Source organism: Plecotus auritus (genome assembly GCF_963455305.1).
Source record: "Plecotus auritus genome assembly, chromosome: 9".
In the NCBI taxonomy this organism is placed as follows: Eukaryota; Metazoa; Chordata; class Mammalia; order Chiroptera; family Vespertilionidae; genus Plecotus; species Plecotus auritus.
The window spans coordinates 18,056,235-18,072,830 of record NC_137783.1 but is presented as its reverse complement, the minus strand read 5'-3'; the positions used below and the strand labels follow the sequence as shown (position 1 = coordinate 18,072,830).

The 16,596-nt window shown below is 42.9% G+C and overlaps 1 protein-coding gene and 1 pseudogene across 6 annotated transcripts in view; one reads left to right on the top strand and one right to left on the bottom strand.

Annotated features, from left to right (window-relative positions):
* The first annotated feature begins 3,248 nt into the window (after positions 1–3,248).
* The window catches only part of CNNM2 (cyclin and CBS domain divalent metal cation transport mediator 2), a 125,012-nt gene continuing 111,664 nt past the window's right edge, over positions 3,249–16,596 (top strand). For 2 of the 5 annotated variants that reach the window (XM_080640963.1, XM_080640960.1), the window contains exon 1: positions 3,290–5,076. In XM_080640963.1, the coding sequence (XP_080497089.1) occupies positions 3,456–5,076 (1,621 nt within the window). In that variant the 5' untranslated portion in view covers positions 3,290–3,455. Of the gene's footprint in view, positions 5,077–16,596 lie in introns of all 5 variants that reach the window. The other 3 variants (XM_080640962.1, XM_080640964.1, XM_080640961.1) reach the window with 2 other exon arrangements.
* On the bottom strand, positions 9,780–10,589 carry LOC308257697 (ATP synthase subunit gamma, mitochondrial-like; annotated as a pseudogene). The gene has a single exon. The product of its transcript is annotated as an ATP synthase subunit gamma, mitochondrial-like (transcript).

The window sequence follows — 16,596 nt, the reverse complement described above, 5'->3', positions numbered from 1 at the left end:
ATTTCTAACTTGCTGAATTCCACACTTTCCTGACCATTCTAGGGTTCTCTGAAATGCACAGGAAATGTCTGTAGGTTTGGCAAACTCTCCCCCACCCCGTTCTCCACACTCATCCCAAAAGTGTGCATTCAGCATTTAAAAGCTTTTAATCATCTTCCCTCTCAGCTCCCTTAAACACACTTGTACTCACACTTTTTATGAAGTTAAAAGTTTCATTTTCAATCAGCTGACTTAGAAGGAACATATCTATCCTTAACCTTTGTCAGATATTCCTAAAAAGCTCCACTTTTCCCTTCTAACCTTCAATAAAGCTATTTTTAAAAATGCATGCCAAGTCTGTGAATCCATTTAAAAAATATTTTTATTGATTTCAGAGAGTAAGGGAGAGGGAGAGAGAGATAGAAACATCAATGATGAGAGAGAATCATTGATGGGCTGCCTCCTACATGCCCCCTACTGGGGATGGAGCCCGCAATCCAGGCATGTGCTCTAACTGGGAATTGAACTGTAACCTCCTGGTTCATATGTCGACATGCAACCACTGATCCATGCCAGCTGGGCTCTGAATCCATTTTTTAAAAATATAAACTTATTTTTCAATATAGTAGTATGAGAATTAGGGGTAGGGAAGCAGCACCAGAAATTGAAGGCCTGGAAGCTAGAATTGGGACATTACTTGAAATAATCAGGATAAATATTATTTTATTTATTTTTTAAAAAATATTTTTTTTGCCCTGTCTGGTGTGTTCAGTGGTTAGGGCATTGGCCCGTGTACCAAAAGGTTGTGGGTTTGATTTCTGGTCAAGGGCATGCACCTGGGTTGCAGGTTGGATCCCTGGCTACTGTTGGGAGGCAACCAATGGAAGTGTCTCTCTCATATCAATATTTCTCTCTCTTTCCCCCTACTGAAATAGATATGTTGTTGAACCCCTACTGTGGATGGAGTCAGCAACCCAGGCATGTGCCCTGACCGGATATAGAACCAGTGACCTCCTGGTGCATGGGACGATGCTCAACCAACTGAGCCAAACTAGCCAGGCTCTTTCATTTCTTTAACAATCTACATATATTGTTTTGAATATCTACCATTGTCATAGGTCCTGATAATATGACAGTGAACAAAACAGACAAAATCCTTGCCCTCAGGAAGCTCAAGTTCTAGTAAAAGAAGACACAATAAACTAAATTAAGGAAAACAAAACAGAGATGGAGTATAGGGAGTGTTTGTGTACAAGATAAAAAAAAAAAAAAAGGTGGCCTTTGGCCCTGGTTGGTGTGGTTGGTTGGAGCATCATCCCATGCACCGAAGGGTCTCGGGTTCGATTCCTGGTCAGGGCACATACCCAGGTTGAGAGTTGGATCCCATGTTGGGGCATGTATGAGAGGCAACCGATAGATGTCTCTCTCTCACATCGATGCTTCTCTCTCTCTAAAAATCAATTTACAAAAACAAACATATTCTCAAAAAAAAAAAGAAAAAAGAAAAAGTGGCCTTTGCGTAGTCTTAAAGGAGGTGAACCGAGGGGCTATGCTGACATCTGGGGGAAGAGAGTCCCAGGCACAGGAAACAACAGCAGGTTCACAGGCTCCCAGGGGAGCGTCCCAGAGAGAATGAGAAACTGCCAGGAGGATCTTGCTGGAGCAGCAGGTGGTAAGGTCAGAGGAGTAAAAGGAGGCAGCAGATCCTTAGAGCCTTGTCAGAAAATGTAGGTACTGTTCCTACGGGATGGGAAATCCAGAGGAGAATTTCAAACAAGGGAGCAAACAGTATCTGATTTAACACGACCACTGAATGCTGGATTGAGAAGTAAGGGGGCAGGTGTAGAAGAGGAGAGACCAGTTAGAATGCCACTGCATCATCCCTCCCAGAAATTGATAAAATGTTTGACTGGTTTACAAAAAGGGAAGACAATATGCTTGCAGAATAAAAAAATAAAAAAGGAAACAATTATTTTTTAGATGTTAAAATTGCAAGAAAAATATCAATTGTCAATTATTCTGCTACCATATCTCCTCCAGACACAGTGGGCTTGGGAATCCCAGGGAGCTAGGTCTTAGGATTTTTTTCTGCTGAGGGATGCTGAACCTAGTGCGGTGTGGTCAGGGCAATTAAGAATGTGCCTTTAGTCCTGGCAGGTGTGGCTCAGTCCCCTCAGGGCACATGCTCTGGTTTCATGTTTGGTCCCCTCACATTCTCTCTCTCTCTCTCTCTCTCTCTCTCTCTCTCTCTCTCTCTCTCTCTCTCTCTCCCTCCCTCCCTCCCTCCCTCCCTCCTTCCCTATCCTCCTCCTCCCTATTTAAAATCAATTTCAAAAAACAACATAAAAAAATAGAGCCTTCATGTGTCTGCTCCCTCCCATTTCCCAGACTTGCCTGGTGCCTGTTTGAAGTACACTCCTGGGTCCTACCCTTTCAGTAAGTGTGCGATGGGGTCCGTGGAATATATACTTTTAGCAAGACTATCAGTAGATTATTTGGAAGATGGGGAAATTGCTCAAGTCTAATCCCACGCGTTGCACACCCTCAGGGGGTTTGGGGCACACATGGAAAGCGTTGTAGAGCACCCAGGCGGCCGGCAGGTGGCGGCACCTGACCGCGAGCTGCAGAGTGCGCGCGTCGTTTAGGGGAGACGCGAAAGGCTGCAGAAGAGCTGGTCAGTGCGGGGCTGGGGCCACCCGGCCGCCGCCAGTCTCGGATTGAGCGGCGTGCAAGACTAGAGGAGGGGGACGCGGCCGGTGCCCCGGCTTCATTCTAGGCTAAAGTGCATCTTAAACCGTGCCTAGTGGGCTGCTGGGGCAGGAAGGCGCAGCCCTCTCTTCACTGGCACCGAACACTGGGGCGTCTCACCCGGTGCAGCGAGTAACCAGCCGCTCGCGCCTCACAACTTTAGTCCAACCGAGTTAACCAAATACCGGGTTCTACTACTGAGGCTCCTCAGTGAACCGCGAACCCGCGGACCGCCCCTTTTCATTGGCTATCGGACAGGAGGCCCCGCCCCTCTCACACAGCTCTCTTCTGTGACTGGCTCTCGGGACCGGCTGGCCACACCTCCTCCCCTCGCACATACACAAGAGTCACGCGCCTTTCAGTAGGAAACTTGGCGTGCTGAGGAGGACCGTGGCCCTCAACTCCCCGCCCCTTACCTTGCCATTGGCCCGCGGCTCGGCTCGCGACCACGCCCCCATTCCAGCCCCCTGGCTGGGAGGGCGGGCACCCGCTCATGAGTGGCTGGTCAGCCTGCCTCTCGTGGTAGCGACTGGTGCTTTCTCCTCCCTCTCCCCGCACCCGCGAGCCTCCAGGTTCCTCAGCTGGCCCAGGCCGGGTCAGTGTCAGTCAGGGAGGCGGACTGCTGAGCATTGGGTGCAGACGCTCCATTGCAGTTTCGTTCAGGGGCCGGTGCCTGCACTCGCGCCGCCGGGTGGGAAGGATGAAGCCGCAGCTACAGCAGCCACCCTATGATTGGCTGTGGCTCTTGTGAACCCGAAGTAAAGATGGCGGGCGGGCAGGCAGTCGCCGCACTGCCCACTAGGAAGATGGCGGCGCGCCGCAGCCTCAGCGCCCGCGGCCGGGGGGTACTGCAGGCGGCGGCGGAACGGCTGCTGCCGCTGCTGTTGCTGAGCTGCTGCTGCGGCGCGGGAGGCTGCGCCGCGGCGGGCGAGAACGAAGAGACGGTGATCATCGGGTTACGGCTGGAGGACACGAACGACGTGTCGTTCATGGAAGGGGGGGCGCTGCGGGTGAGCGAGCGGACTCGGGTCAAGCTGCGGGTGTATGGGCAGAACATCAACAACGAGACGTGGTCTCGCATCGCCTTCACCGAGCACGAACGGCGGCGCCACAGCCCCGGCGAGCGCGGGCTGGGGGGCCCCGCGCCGCCGGAGCCGGACAGCGGCCCCCAGCGCTGCGGCATCCGCACGTCAGATATCATCATCTTGCCCCACATCATTCTCAACCGCCGTACATCGGGCATCATTGAGATAGAAATAAAACCGCTGCGGAAGATGGAGAAGAGCAAGTCCTATTACCTGTGCACATCGCTGTCCACGCCGGCCCTGGGCACCGGCGGCCCGGGGTCCGCGGGTGGCACCGTCGGGGGCAAGGGCGGCTCCGGTGTGGCCGGGCTTCCGCCGCCCCCGTGGGCTGAGACCACCTGGATTTACCACGACGGCGAAGACACCAAAATGATCGTGGGTGAGGAGAAGAAGTTCCTGCTGCCCTTCTGGCTGCAGGTGATCTTTATTTCGTTGCTCCTGTGCCTGTCGGGCATGTTTAGCGGCCTCAACCTGGGGCTCATGGCCCTGGACCCGATGGAGCTGCGCATCGTGCAGAACTGCGGCACCGAGAAGGAGAAGAATTACGCCAAGCGCATCGAGCCCGTGCGCCGGCAGGGCAACTACCTGCTGTGCTCGCTGCTGCTGGGCAACGTGCTAGTCAACACCACGCTCACCATCCTGCTCGATGACATCGCCGGCTCAGGCCTGGTGGCCGTGGTGGTCTCCACCATCGGCATCGTCATCTTCGGGGAGATCGTGCCCCAGGCCATCTGCTCCCGGCACGGCCTGGCCGTAGGAGCCAACACCATCTTCCTCACCAAGTTTTTCATGATGATGACCTTCCCCGCTTCTTACCCAGTCAGCAAGTTGCTGGACTGCGTCCTGGGCCAGGAGATAGGCACCGTCTATAACCGGGAAAAACTGCTGGAGATGCTGCGTGTCACAGACCCCTACAACGACCTCGTTAAGGAGGAGCTGAACATCATCCAAGGGGCGCTGGAGCTCCGCACCAAGACGGTGGAGGACGTGATGACTCCCCTCCGGGACTGCTTCATGATCACCGGCGAAGCCATTCTGGACTTCAACACCATGTCGGAGATCATGGAGAGCGGCTACACTCGCATTCCAGTGTTCGAGGGAGAGCGCTCCAACATTGTGGACCTCCTCTTTGTTAAAGACTTGGCCTTCGTGGATCCGGATGACTGTACTCCCCTGAAAACCATCACTAAATTTTATAACCACCCCTTGCACTTTGTTTTCAATGACACCAAGTTGGACGCTATGCTGGAAGAATTTAAGAAAGGTGGGAAATTTTGGTATCTTTCATTGGCTTGCTCTTTCTCTCTCTCCATCCTCCTCCCTGCTTGAGTCCTCAACCCTCAGACCAACCCCCCAAGGCGAGTTGACCGGAATTTCTCCTCTCTTTTAATTACAAAGTTGAAAGGGTGGCATGGATTGGGGGATGGGTTGAACTAGTAAGCGCTTCTAGGTTCTTTAAAAGCACAAGACTGCCATCACTTGCTTTTTCCCATATAAAAAACGCAGGCTTCCTATTTTCTGTGCATGATACTCTTCCGGCTCTCTCGTCTTCAGTGCTCTGCTGCATTCATTGCCATGGTTCTGAGTGGGTAGACGAAAGGAGGGGGCGGCTAATGTCATGCTATGCCATTAGGTTGACATGTACTAATCGCAGGCATTTGGTAAAACATTTAAATAGCTTTTCTAAACTCAATACAATCCTTTTCCTCCTCCTTAAACATTCACTGACGTTTCAGAGATTGGAAGTGCATTTTCAATAGCTTCTGTGCCTGGTTGCCGGGTGACCTGTGGGGGAAGGAAGATTGAGGTCTGCCTTTGATGCTAGGGGGTGGGATAAACCAGTATCACCAAAAAAAAAAAAAAAAAAAAAAAAAAAAAAAAAAAATCACTCATTTGGATGTGACTTGCCTTAGCTAGAAAAGAGGTTTTTTAAAACACTAAAGTTCTTTATTAATATATAACTTGGAAAGACTAGAGGTAAGTTAACCTTTTATGAGGCTATAACTTGTCTAGCATTCTTCACTCTGTTTATATTTACCTGACACCGAATAAAATTTCCCAAATCAAGTGTGGTTTTGGCAGAAAACTATAACCTTTAACAATAGGATGAATCCCTTTATTATGGTTTATTTATTCCTTGAGTTTTTCTGGTGTAAACGTGTTCTTTTTAACCTTGACCACCTGGTACGTTAAATTGCAGTATGTCTCCAAGTCAGCATCCACTGTTCCGGGGAATTTTAACAGGGAAGAGAAGTGCGGAGTCTGAGGTGCTCACTTTTCTTGCATTGTGGTATTTTGTTTGTTTGTTTGTTTTACCATATAATGTACAACTACATAGCAAATCATACCATTATTACTGAAATTCTGCCTTTAAGAAGTTTCCATTAAATAGCTTGTGTCGTTATTTGAAAACCAAGGGATGTCGAGTTTTTAAATTGCTGTGATGCTAGTGCATATGCACATATTAAAATGTCTATATAAACTTTAAAAACCTGATAGTCCTCAAAACTAAGTTTTCCTTCTTCAAATAGAATTTTGATCACAGATAGTGGTCTCTCCACTGAAAAAGACCACGTGTAAGTGGGACAGCTCACTGTATGTGACGATGATCTCAACACACTGAGTGTGTGGTTGTCCTAATTCCATTTTCCTGCCTGAATGGGGTCCCCTCTGGAACAGGATCACATTGCAGTAATTTTCAGATAAAGGAATAGAGCAGAATGTGCTTCTGAGATTGGTAATTTGCATTTAAAAGCAGGAGGAGATTCTTCTGGGTTCTTAAACAGTAAAAAGAAACTGTCCATTATCTTTAGGTGACAGAGCTTCTTTTGGCCATGTCATTATTCTTTCACTGCCGAGTTGTTAATTAGACCATCTAACCAGTCTCTTCTTTCATTTTGTAGTAATGTCTGTAACACAGGAGATATCTTTAAATGCTCGAAAATGCCTATGAAATACTTGATTTTCTTTCTGTTGTTAAATTTCCCAATATTGATACAGAGAATTCTCTGTTTTTTTATTAAGAATTTTTGCACATCTGATGGATGGATAGCGGTGTGTACTCCCTGCAGAAGCCTTTAATTCACTTATGTATCTTTTTGAGAATTTAGTTCTGTACCTCACAATCATTAAAGCCTGCTCCTAACTCAAAATTTCAAAATTGCATTTTTGTTGAAATTTGGTTTCGGTTGTCCTTGAACAGTTTTCCTATGACTGATTTATTTTCATGAGGAACTCCTCTCACCCCCCACCCCCACCCCTCAAATGACCTCTCAGTATTTTTGAAATATATTTCTTAAGTAATTGAAGTAGTAATATTTTCTCTTGAATTCTAGAAAAATAATAATGTACAAGATTTTATTTTTGTCTTTAACCAGAGTAATGTACTTAGTCAAGGAGATAGTACAAGTTAAAGGTAACATTCAAGCTAGTGGCATATTTGGAAGAATGGAAAAAGTTGCAGTTGGGAAATTTGAGCCATGATCTTAAAAGGGTAGAGTGGGCAGGTGTTACTTAAACTCTGGGAATAACTGATTTTTCACCTTTTTTTGATCTTTTTAAAAATATATGATTTCATTGATTTTTTAGGGCGAGAGGAAGGGAGAGAGATAGAGACAGAAACATCTATGAGAGAGAAACATCCTCTTGCCTTTTGCACGTCCCCTAGTGGGTTGCCCTCAACCTGGGCATGTGTCCAAGTTGACCTCTTGGTTCATGGGTTGATGCTCAACTACTGAGCAACCCTAACCAGGCTCTTGATCTTTTTTGATGAGTTTGGTCACTCTAACGTTACTAACAGCTGTGTATGAGTTAAAATATTTCACCTGATTGCTTTCTTCTTCATTTTCTAACTCAATTACGAAACAATGCAAATAGTCAACTGTTGTTTTTCTCTATTGAACAGTAGTGTGTGGGTTGGACTTTTTATGCTTCTCTTTCTCTCTTTCTCCTAACAGTACCAACTATTAACTCCCCGAAACTGGTTAGATCATGAAAATTGTCCTTCCTAATGAAGAATGTCTGCATTGAAGCCTTTCCTGTATATAGTTGTACGTTATTAGTCTGAAGTATTCTTTACTAAGGAGGGAGGAAGTTCCTGTAATGTGAAAGAAATGAAAAACTACCTTTATATGAGTATATGTGAATGTCTTTTTTCTAATGATTAGAACTTTTGTCTAGCTGCCAGGAAACTCGGCTTTACTTGAGGCTGAAAGACGGTAATCATGCTAATTTTACAGCTAGCTTATTATTGCTTATTTCCTCTGTGCCAGGTATAAGGCTGAATGCTTTACATAAATCACCTTGTTTAAATTTTGTAATAACAGTGTGAAGCATCATCTCCATTTTACAAATGAGGAAGTCGAGGTTTAGTTTAAATGACTTGTTCAAGGTCACACAGTAATTTGTTGATTTGGGATTTTAACTCAGGTCTGTGTGACAGCCAACCTTGTGCTCTTGGCCACACTATTATGCTGGCCACCTGGATCCTGATTTTACATTTCTATTTTAATTGAGTGTAAGGTTTGGTCAAAACATTGCCTCAGAGCTTGTTGGGCGACAGACCGAGAAAAGTATTTAAGCATATATCTGACTTTAAACTCAGCGCTTCTGTGATGTTGTACGTAATAGTTGGTGTCCCCACTTTGGCCATTAAAGCAAATCGCTTTTTGGCCTGTGTGCTCCTACATGTAACTAATTAGTATTTCCACGTCAAGCATCAAGATTCATTTGGAACACGGTTGATACTCACCTAGTGTACCAGTGTGTATTGCTTTAGGGGGCTACTCTGCACTGTTTTCCTAATAGCTAAAGTATGTAGTAATGTTTTACTCTTAGTTCTTTATCTGTTTGTGTGGCAAGGGTGATTCAAACTCCGTTTTGTGTTTTAATCTTGATTTTATTTATATTTTTTTGTAGCCACCTATATGATAATTGCTCACCCATGAGCATCCTTTGCAGCTCTGCCCCTCTGCACTCCATGCAATCAGGTTTTTTCTCTTTTTCTTTTTGTTCGTTTTGTTACTTGTAAATTTAAATAAGACAATACAAGTAAATCCCACTAGATTATGAGAATTTTAGAGGAATGGTCTATGGTGTAGCAGAAGGAAGGGCTAAATTAAAGATTGCTATCTTTGTGTGTAGAAAGCATTCTACAGGCTTTGATTTACCTGATAAAACCTTCCTAACATATTGGGGACTCTTAGCCACCTAGTTGTCTATACCGATGAATTTGAAGCATTAGTAACCAGTTACTGTTCTTTTGTTTTTTACTTTATCTTTGAAACAGTTGCATTCCAGTATTACAGAGCAGTTTTATAGCTGCTAGGGACTTAGCCAGACTGTTTTCTAGCTATTTCTTAGCTAGGAACAGTGGAATCACCAGATAATGTTGTTCTTGAAGGGAAAAATGCAGTATATAGTTTTCACTTAAAATATTAGGTGTACAATTCTCTCTTCCTAAAACATAAGTCCTTCCATATTAATGTGCTGAGAGTTTAATATTAAGAACGTTTGTTTTCACCACCAAATAAAGTATTCCACTTGCCTAGTATCTAGCAGAATGTTTTCATGGGTGTTTAAAAGGTATGAATGGTATTGGGGTTGGGAGATGGGCATATTTGTTAATATGTTTATTAATTTTGTCTAATAACGCATGCTAACCATTATAGTTGTGCATGTTTTTAGGACATCCTTATGAAATATCCAGATACTATAGAATCAGAGCTGCAAGGATCACCTAGTCTAGTGTTGGCAAAACTTACCAAATGATAAGAATTACTCGGATCACTTTTTTCCTTATTGTAAGTTGTTTATTGTAAGATAGCTTACAAATATCTTGTTGTCCTTAGTAATTTAAGCAATGGACCAATAATTTCTTCTGACCAGGACAGCAGTAAGCTAAAAACAAAATCAACTGGCTGAGTTTTCCTCCTTTACTGCTTGTCTGAGGATGAAACTTGATTTTCATTAATCCAGAACTACAGCACCAGAGATGTTCCAATCAACTCCTTTGTGATGACAGCTTGGCGGGTGTAGTTGAAAGTCAAAGTCAATTTGCTGATCAAGTCAAGATGCATTCTTGCTCGCATTGCCCATGGCTGTCATCCTGGCACTTTGCTCACTTATAGTGGATTCCTTCACAGAATAGTAGATGAGGTTGGTCAGATGGTGTTCCTGGTAATTCCGTAGCACGTTAGCATCAATGTCATCCTGGACACTCATGGTCTCAGCACTTGCAATGAATGGTATTAAGGGAAAGGATGGGCTTTTCTTCTGTCTTGTAGGAGATGACAGACCCGAATCAAAGATGATAGGCCCTTCATCAAACTCATACCCAGAATTTAGTAATTCCAGGGCAATGACTGACACATCTCTAAAAGTAGGGAGTTTTCTTCCCATTTCTTTGAATGTCAGCACAAACTGGTCAGAATGAATCCTATGAAGTATACCCCTAATTTTATCACCACTTTCAACAATCTTACCTTCTTTCTTGACTCACAGCATAGCCATTACACTTTCCATCTGTTTAGCAGCCCCTCTGACTGAGGACACACCAATAAGGAGCTGTTTCTTGTCTTCAGGCACCTTCATATCACCATTTCATACAGAGCCAAAGATCGTGTTCCATACCCTCGAGCTGCTTTCAACTTCCTTTCAGCTCGGGCATATTTTGCTGCTGCTACCATTTTTATAGATGATAATTTTCTGGATGTTTTTGATTGACTTTAGTCACCTGGTAATTTCTTTCCAAGTTGCATATTTCGACCTTGGATCCATTGCGGTTGCATAGCCTGTCGAAGACCCCCAACGACACCCAGGAAGAAAACATGGTGGTACTGGCCCCTCACTAGGATCACTTACTACGTATAAGGTCCTAGGCCTCCTTCAGGGACCTCCTGAACATTACAGAATCTCTAGGGAAGGGGGCTTGGAATCCAGATCGTTAACAGTTACCTCAGAGTAATTCTTATGATTAGGTGAGTTTAGGAAACATTGGTCTAGTCAACCTCTTAAATAAGGAAAGTAGACCCTGAGAAGGAGAGAATGTTAAATGACTTGCTTAGGGCTACCCACCTAAGTAGTAGCATCAATAGGACTGGAACCCACATCCCCGAACTGACTCTAGATTGGAGTTTTTTCAACTCTGACGAGCAGGCCTCCTGGTCCCAAGTTGAAGGTACCTGCATCACTGAAATGATCTGTGTCATTGAAAAAGCAAATATGCAGGTTTGCCGTTGATTTTCTTGTGATTTTGATGTCAGTATTTTTGATATCTTGGATTCAAGACATCTTTGACGGGCATTTTGTTACATAGATAATAAGTTTGATTGGGTGAGCTTGTTTTATTTTTAGCTTACTTTGAGTTTTTACTTTGCTGAGATCAGATTAGGAGGGTATTTTAGGAAATATCTAGATTTCTTGAAGCCTCAGGTAGTTAAATGTCAGATATTTCTTTTGAGTTAACTTGTTTTGGATATTCTTGAATCATGAATCATTTTATTTCTGGTTGTTTCTTCTATGAGAATAGTGAAGATTTGATTTGGGACTATAGGCTGCAACTTCTTTATCTCCTGTAATTTTTGTTCACATGAAAGTCTGTAAAATTTCCATTGAGATACTCATCAAAGCACTTGAAGTATGTGTCCCATTCATGCATCTATGTGCCCTTTTTCCCAAGCTTTTTATAATGTAACCTAAATTCTTCCAGAGAATCATCTCTGGTTTTTGGCAGTTATTTGTGTTAATAGGATCACAGAAGCCTGAGCATAGCCTTTTAGGTCTGGGGACACCATAATTAATTATCAGCTCTGACTTAGTATGCTCTGGATGAAAAAGGAAAATACTTTGTACTGCTTTTTCTCTTGGTTTTTATGGGGGTTGCATACCACCTGTCCCCTCTCATACAGGGCCCCAGAATTACTTAAATTCTGAAACATTCCAAACTACTATGAAGGACTGGATAATTTAAATTAGTATCAGCAAACCTAAACACAATTTAAAATATCATTAATCAGGAAAACCCAAAAAACAGATTGAACCAATATAATATTTTATGGTTCGATTTGCTTTTGAACTTAAAAATTTAAGAACAAACCTCTGGACTCTAATTAGATATTTACTTTAGTTATGTATAAAGTAGCATATTTCTGAAGGACACCCTTTCCTCTAAATGCATGTATTTTATTGGTATACTATAGTAAACGTCAACTTCTATAATATTTGCTTGGCATATGAGGAATATTTGTTAAACTAAATACATGGAAATGGCCAATTATGATTGAAAACAGTTTAATTTAGTTTTGTCTTTTCATCTTCTTTTTCTCAGAATGAGCAAACAAGAACCCCCAATCCTACCAACACAGAAAAGGAGAGACAATAGAAGCAAGCATTCTTTATCATCATCACACAGTGGCAACTCCAGAATGTCTATTTAGAGGGATTTTATAGGGATGGCGGGTTTTGGAAGGCAGAGCCCTTTATTGATGATATGTTTATTAGGTTGGCTGTGGGGTTGGCTGATGGAGATAATGGGGGAGCTAATCCTCTCCCTATTTTACATTAGTACTACCATTAATCATAAATACTGCTGTAATGCTGGTGAGATCCTCATTTCTTCAAACTTTCCATCTCCCTTGCTGTCAGACTTAGATCGGAATGTTTCTCTTTTTGAATTCACATCTTGTGGGAAGGATACCACCTGCTAATTAAGATTAAGAAGCCCAGCTGGTGTGGCTCAGTGGTTGACCATCGACCTCTGAGCTGGGAGGTCACGATTCAATTCCTGTACCTGGGTTGTGGGCTGGATCCCCAGAGGGGGACGTACAGGAGGTGGCCAGTCAGTGATTCTCATCATTGATGTTTCTCTCTCTCTCTCCCTCTCCCTTCCTTTCTCTGGAGTCAATAAAAGTATATTTTTTAAAAAATGTGACCTTCCTGGATCTACTTTGGATAAGTAACTTACCCTCTTTAAGCCTCAGTTTTTTTCCATAGTAAAGTGGGATATTTTCTAACTTACAGGCACATTAGTTTGAATTAATGTGATAGTGGTTGTAAAAATGCTTCTAATAGTACCTGGCACCAGTGCTCAGTTAACCATTATTTTTGTCGTGATAATTCTATAGGCTCTTCATTGTTCTTGGTTTTTCTCTAGAGATTGCTAATCAAGAGAGACACCTTGGCCCTGTGTGCTCATAGTTGTTATGGATGTTGAAATCTCAAAAGTGGCTATTGGTTAAAAGGTTTTACTTCTATTGTGATTGAAATTTAGGCTCTGTTTCTTTTTTAGCAGTTGCTGTTACTTGACAAGATGACCACAAGTATATATATATATTTAAGGAAAACAGAACAATTGATTATATGTTCTAACCACCTTAGAGTAAGAATACTGAGTTTAAAAAAATTCTTCATTCTTCTTAACTATAAGTGACTGAAAATGACAGCAAAGTTTAAGGGAAATAGGGCAAGCTCATGACCTTGAATAACCAAAATTTGAAGACTAAAGGAAGATCTCAAATTACCTGATAACATCTTCTAACACTGATTACATCAAAAGCACCAAAAATGGTAATGTCTAACATAGCAAGTTTTTTGTTGCTTATAGCAATGTAAATTGGTAATACCTTTGGAAGGCAACCAGGAGTCATTAAAAACTAGTCCTTTGGTTTAGTACTCCCCCCGCCCCCCCCTCCCCCGGAAATCTTAATTCAGGGACATAATTCAAAGGAAGAAAAGAGCTGTGCTGGCTTTTCATGTTGCATGTATATTGCAACATCAAATATCGTGAAAAATTGGGAAGAATTATCTAACACTTCAAGGCAGAGCGCAGAGGACAAGAGTTAGGAAAATCATAAATGTCAGCTAATTCCAACCATTTAATGATAATGTTGAAGGCCATGTAGCAATATGGGAAATTTATACAGATTATTTTGCATGGTCTGGGCCTCGGCTGTTTGGGTCTGGGCGTGGCTCTTCGGGGCAGGGCTCTGCGCTTCCGCACTGGCTTCAGCTCTTTGGGGCTAGGCTCCACCCCTCGGGGCTAGGATTGGCTGTTGGGTTCAGGCTTCAGCTCTTTGGGGCTAGGCTCCCCCCCTTGGGGCTAGGATTGGCTGTTGGGTTCTGGCTCCACCCCTCGGGGCTAGGATTGGCTGTTGGGTTCTGACTTCAGCTCTTTGGGGCTAGGCTCCCCCCCTCGGGGCTAGGATTGGCTGTTGGGTTCTGGCTCCACCCCTCGGGGCTAGGATTGGCTGTTGGGTTCTGGCTTCAGCTCTTTGGGGCTAGGCTCCACCCCTCAGGGCTAGGATTGGCTGTTGGGTTCTGGATTCAGCTCTGGGGCTAGGCTCCCCCCCCCAAAAAAATGCAAATTTTGTAACTTGAACCACTATTTAGATATTTAAATGAAATTCAGTATATTTAGATGAAATCCATCCTGTTTTCTTAGGAAATAAGAAATATTTTGTCATAATATAGCCATGCTGTCATTTGTGGCATTTTATTTCCCTCATCAGAAAGAATCCTGGCCCTAGCTGGTTTGTCTGAGTGGATAGAGTCGGCCTGTGGACTGAAGGGTCCCGGGTTCGATTGTGGTCAAGGGCATATACCCAGGTTGCCGGCTTGATCCCCAGTAAGGGAGCGTGTGGGAGGCAGCTGATCAATGATTCTCTCTCATTGTTGATATTTCTTTCTCTCCCTCTCTTTTCCTCTCTTAAATCAATAAAAGTATATTTTAAAAAGTAAGAAAGATTCCTTAGTGTTTAGGGTGAAACAGGAATAGCGTTTTAAAGCCCATAAAAATGCGTGTGTGCACACGTGTGTGTACAACAGCTTAGTAAAATTAATTTTGTATGTGAAAAAAAGGAATTTAGGTTTTTGAGTTGCATTTGTCTTTAAAACATGTTATTAGGTGGCAAAGTGCCAGTTTGTTTACATTTGTATCTGGACTGCCTGGAATGGAGCTGTTTGATCCTTACTGATTGTCTTTATTAAATAAAAGATTGGTAAAGTAGTTGAGTTTCAATTAGATTTGTGCTTTTAGCATAAAGCTGTACTCCCAAGATACCTCTTATTCAGACTCTGGAAACTGATGCTTCCTTTTTATCTATAGAAACCATCACTGTAAACCGTCAATGGTGATTATTAAAAGGAGACGAAAGAATGTTCTGGAACCACCCATGCTTGAAGCTCAGTAGTTTCCAGACTACCTAATACCTTTTGCTAAAATAAAATAAAAAACAAACATTTATCTTTGATGAAGATCAGGTATTTGTTTTTATTATATTTCTAGAAAATTTTATGTCTATTATACATCATTTCAAATAAAAAGATATGATTTTCTTTTTTTCCCACAAAATGTTTACAGAAACTTTTTATTTATTTATAGGATAAGTTAGCTGTCATTTAGGCACCTCTCCTAAAGTCTGTGTTTTTTTTTTATTTAATAAATCTTTATTGTTCAGATTATTACAATTATTCCTCTTTTTTCCCCCCATAGCTCCCTTCCACCCGGTTCCCACCCCACCCTCTGCCCTTACCCCTCCCAGCACTGTCCTCATCCATAGGTGTACGATTTTTGTCCAGTCTCTTCCCGCACCCCCACACCCTTTTCCCCTCGAGAATTGTCAGTCCACTCCCTTTCTATGCCCCTGATTCTACTATATTCACCAGTTTATTCCGTTCATCAGATTTTTAGATTCACTTGTTGATAGACATGTATTTGTTGTTCATAATTTTTATCTTTACCTTTTTCTTCTTCTTCCTCTTCTTAAAGAATACCTTTCAGCATTTCATATAATACTGGTTTGGCGGTGATGAACTCCTTTAACTTTTTCTTATCTGTTAAACTCTTTATCTGCCCTTCAATTCTGAATGATAGCTTTGCTGGGTAGAGTAATCTTGGTTGTAGGTTCTTGCTATTCATCACTTTGAATATTTCTTGCCACTCCCGTCTGGCCTGCATAGTTTCTGTTGAGAAATCAGCTAACAGTTGTATGGGTACTCCCTTGTAGGTAACTAATTGTTTTTCTCTTGCTGCTTTTAATATTCTCCCTTTGTCTTTTGCTCTTGGCATTTTAATTATGATGTGTCTTGGTGTGGTCCTCTTTGGATTCCTTTTGTTTGGGGTTCTGTGGGCTTCCTGGACTTTTAAGTCTATTTCTTTCACCAGGTGGGGGAAGTTTTCTGTCATTATTTCTTCAAATAGGTTTTCAGTATCGTGCTCTCTCTCTTCTTCTGGCACCCCCATAATTCGGATGTTGGTACGCTTGAGGTTGTTCCAGAGGCTCCTTACACTATCTTCAAATTTTTGGATTCTTTTTTTTTTGCTTTTCTGGTTGGGTGTTTTTTGCTTCTTTGTATTTCAAATCTTTGACTTGATTCTTGTGATCCTCTAGTCTGCTGTTGGGTCTCTGTATATTATTTTATACTTCAGTCAGTGTATGCTTAATTTCTAGTTGGTCCTTTTTCATATCCTTGAGGGTCTCGCTAAATTTATCAGCCTTTTCTAGGAAATTCTTGAAAAACCTTATAACCGTGGTTTTGAACTCTATATCCACTTGTTTGCTTTCCTCCATTTCTTTCATTTGTGACCTGTTTCTTTGTCTCTGCATTTTGGCTGCTTCCCTGAGTTGATAGAGTGGCTTTGTGTGCTAGGTGTCCTATAGGACCCAGTGGCTCAGTCTCCCTAGTTACCTGAGGTGGACACTATTGGTGCACCCCTTTGTGGGCTGTGTGCACAGTCTTGTTGTAGTTAAGCCTTGATTGTTGTTGGTATCACTGGGTGGAATTAACC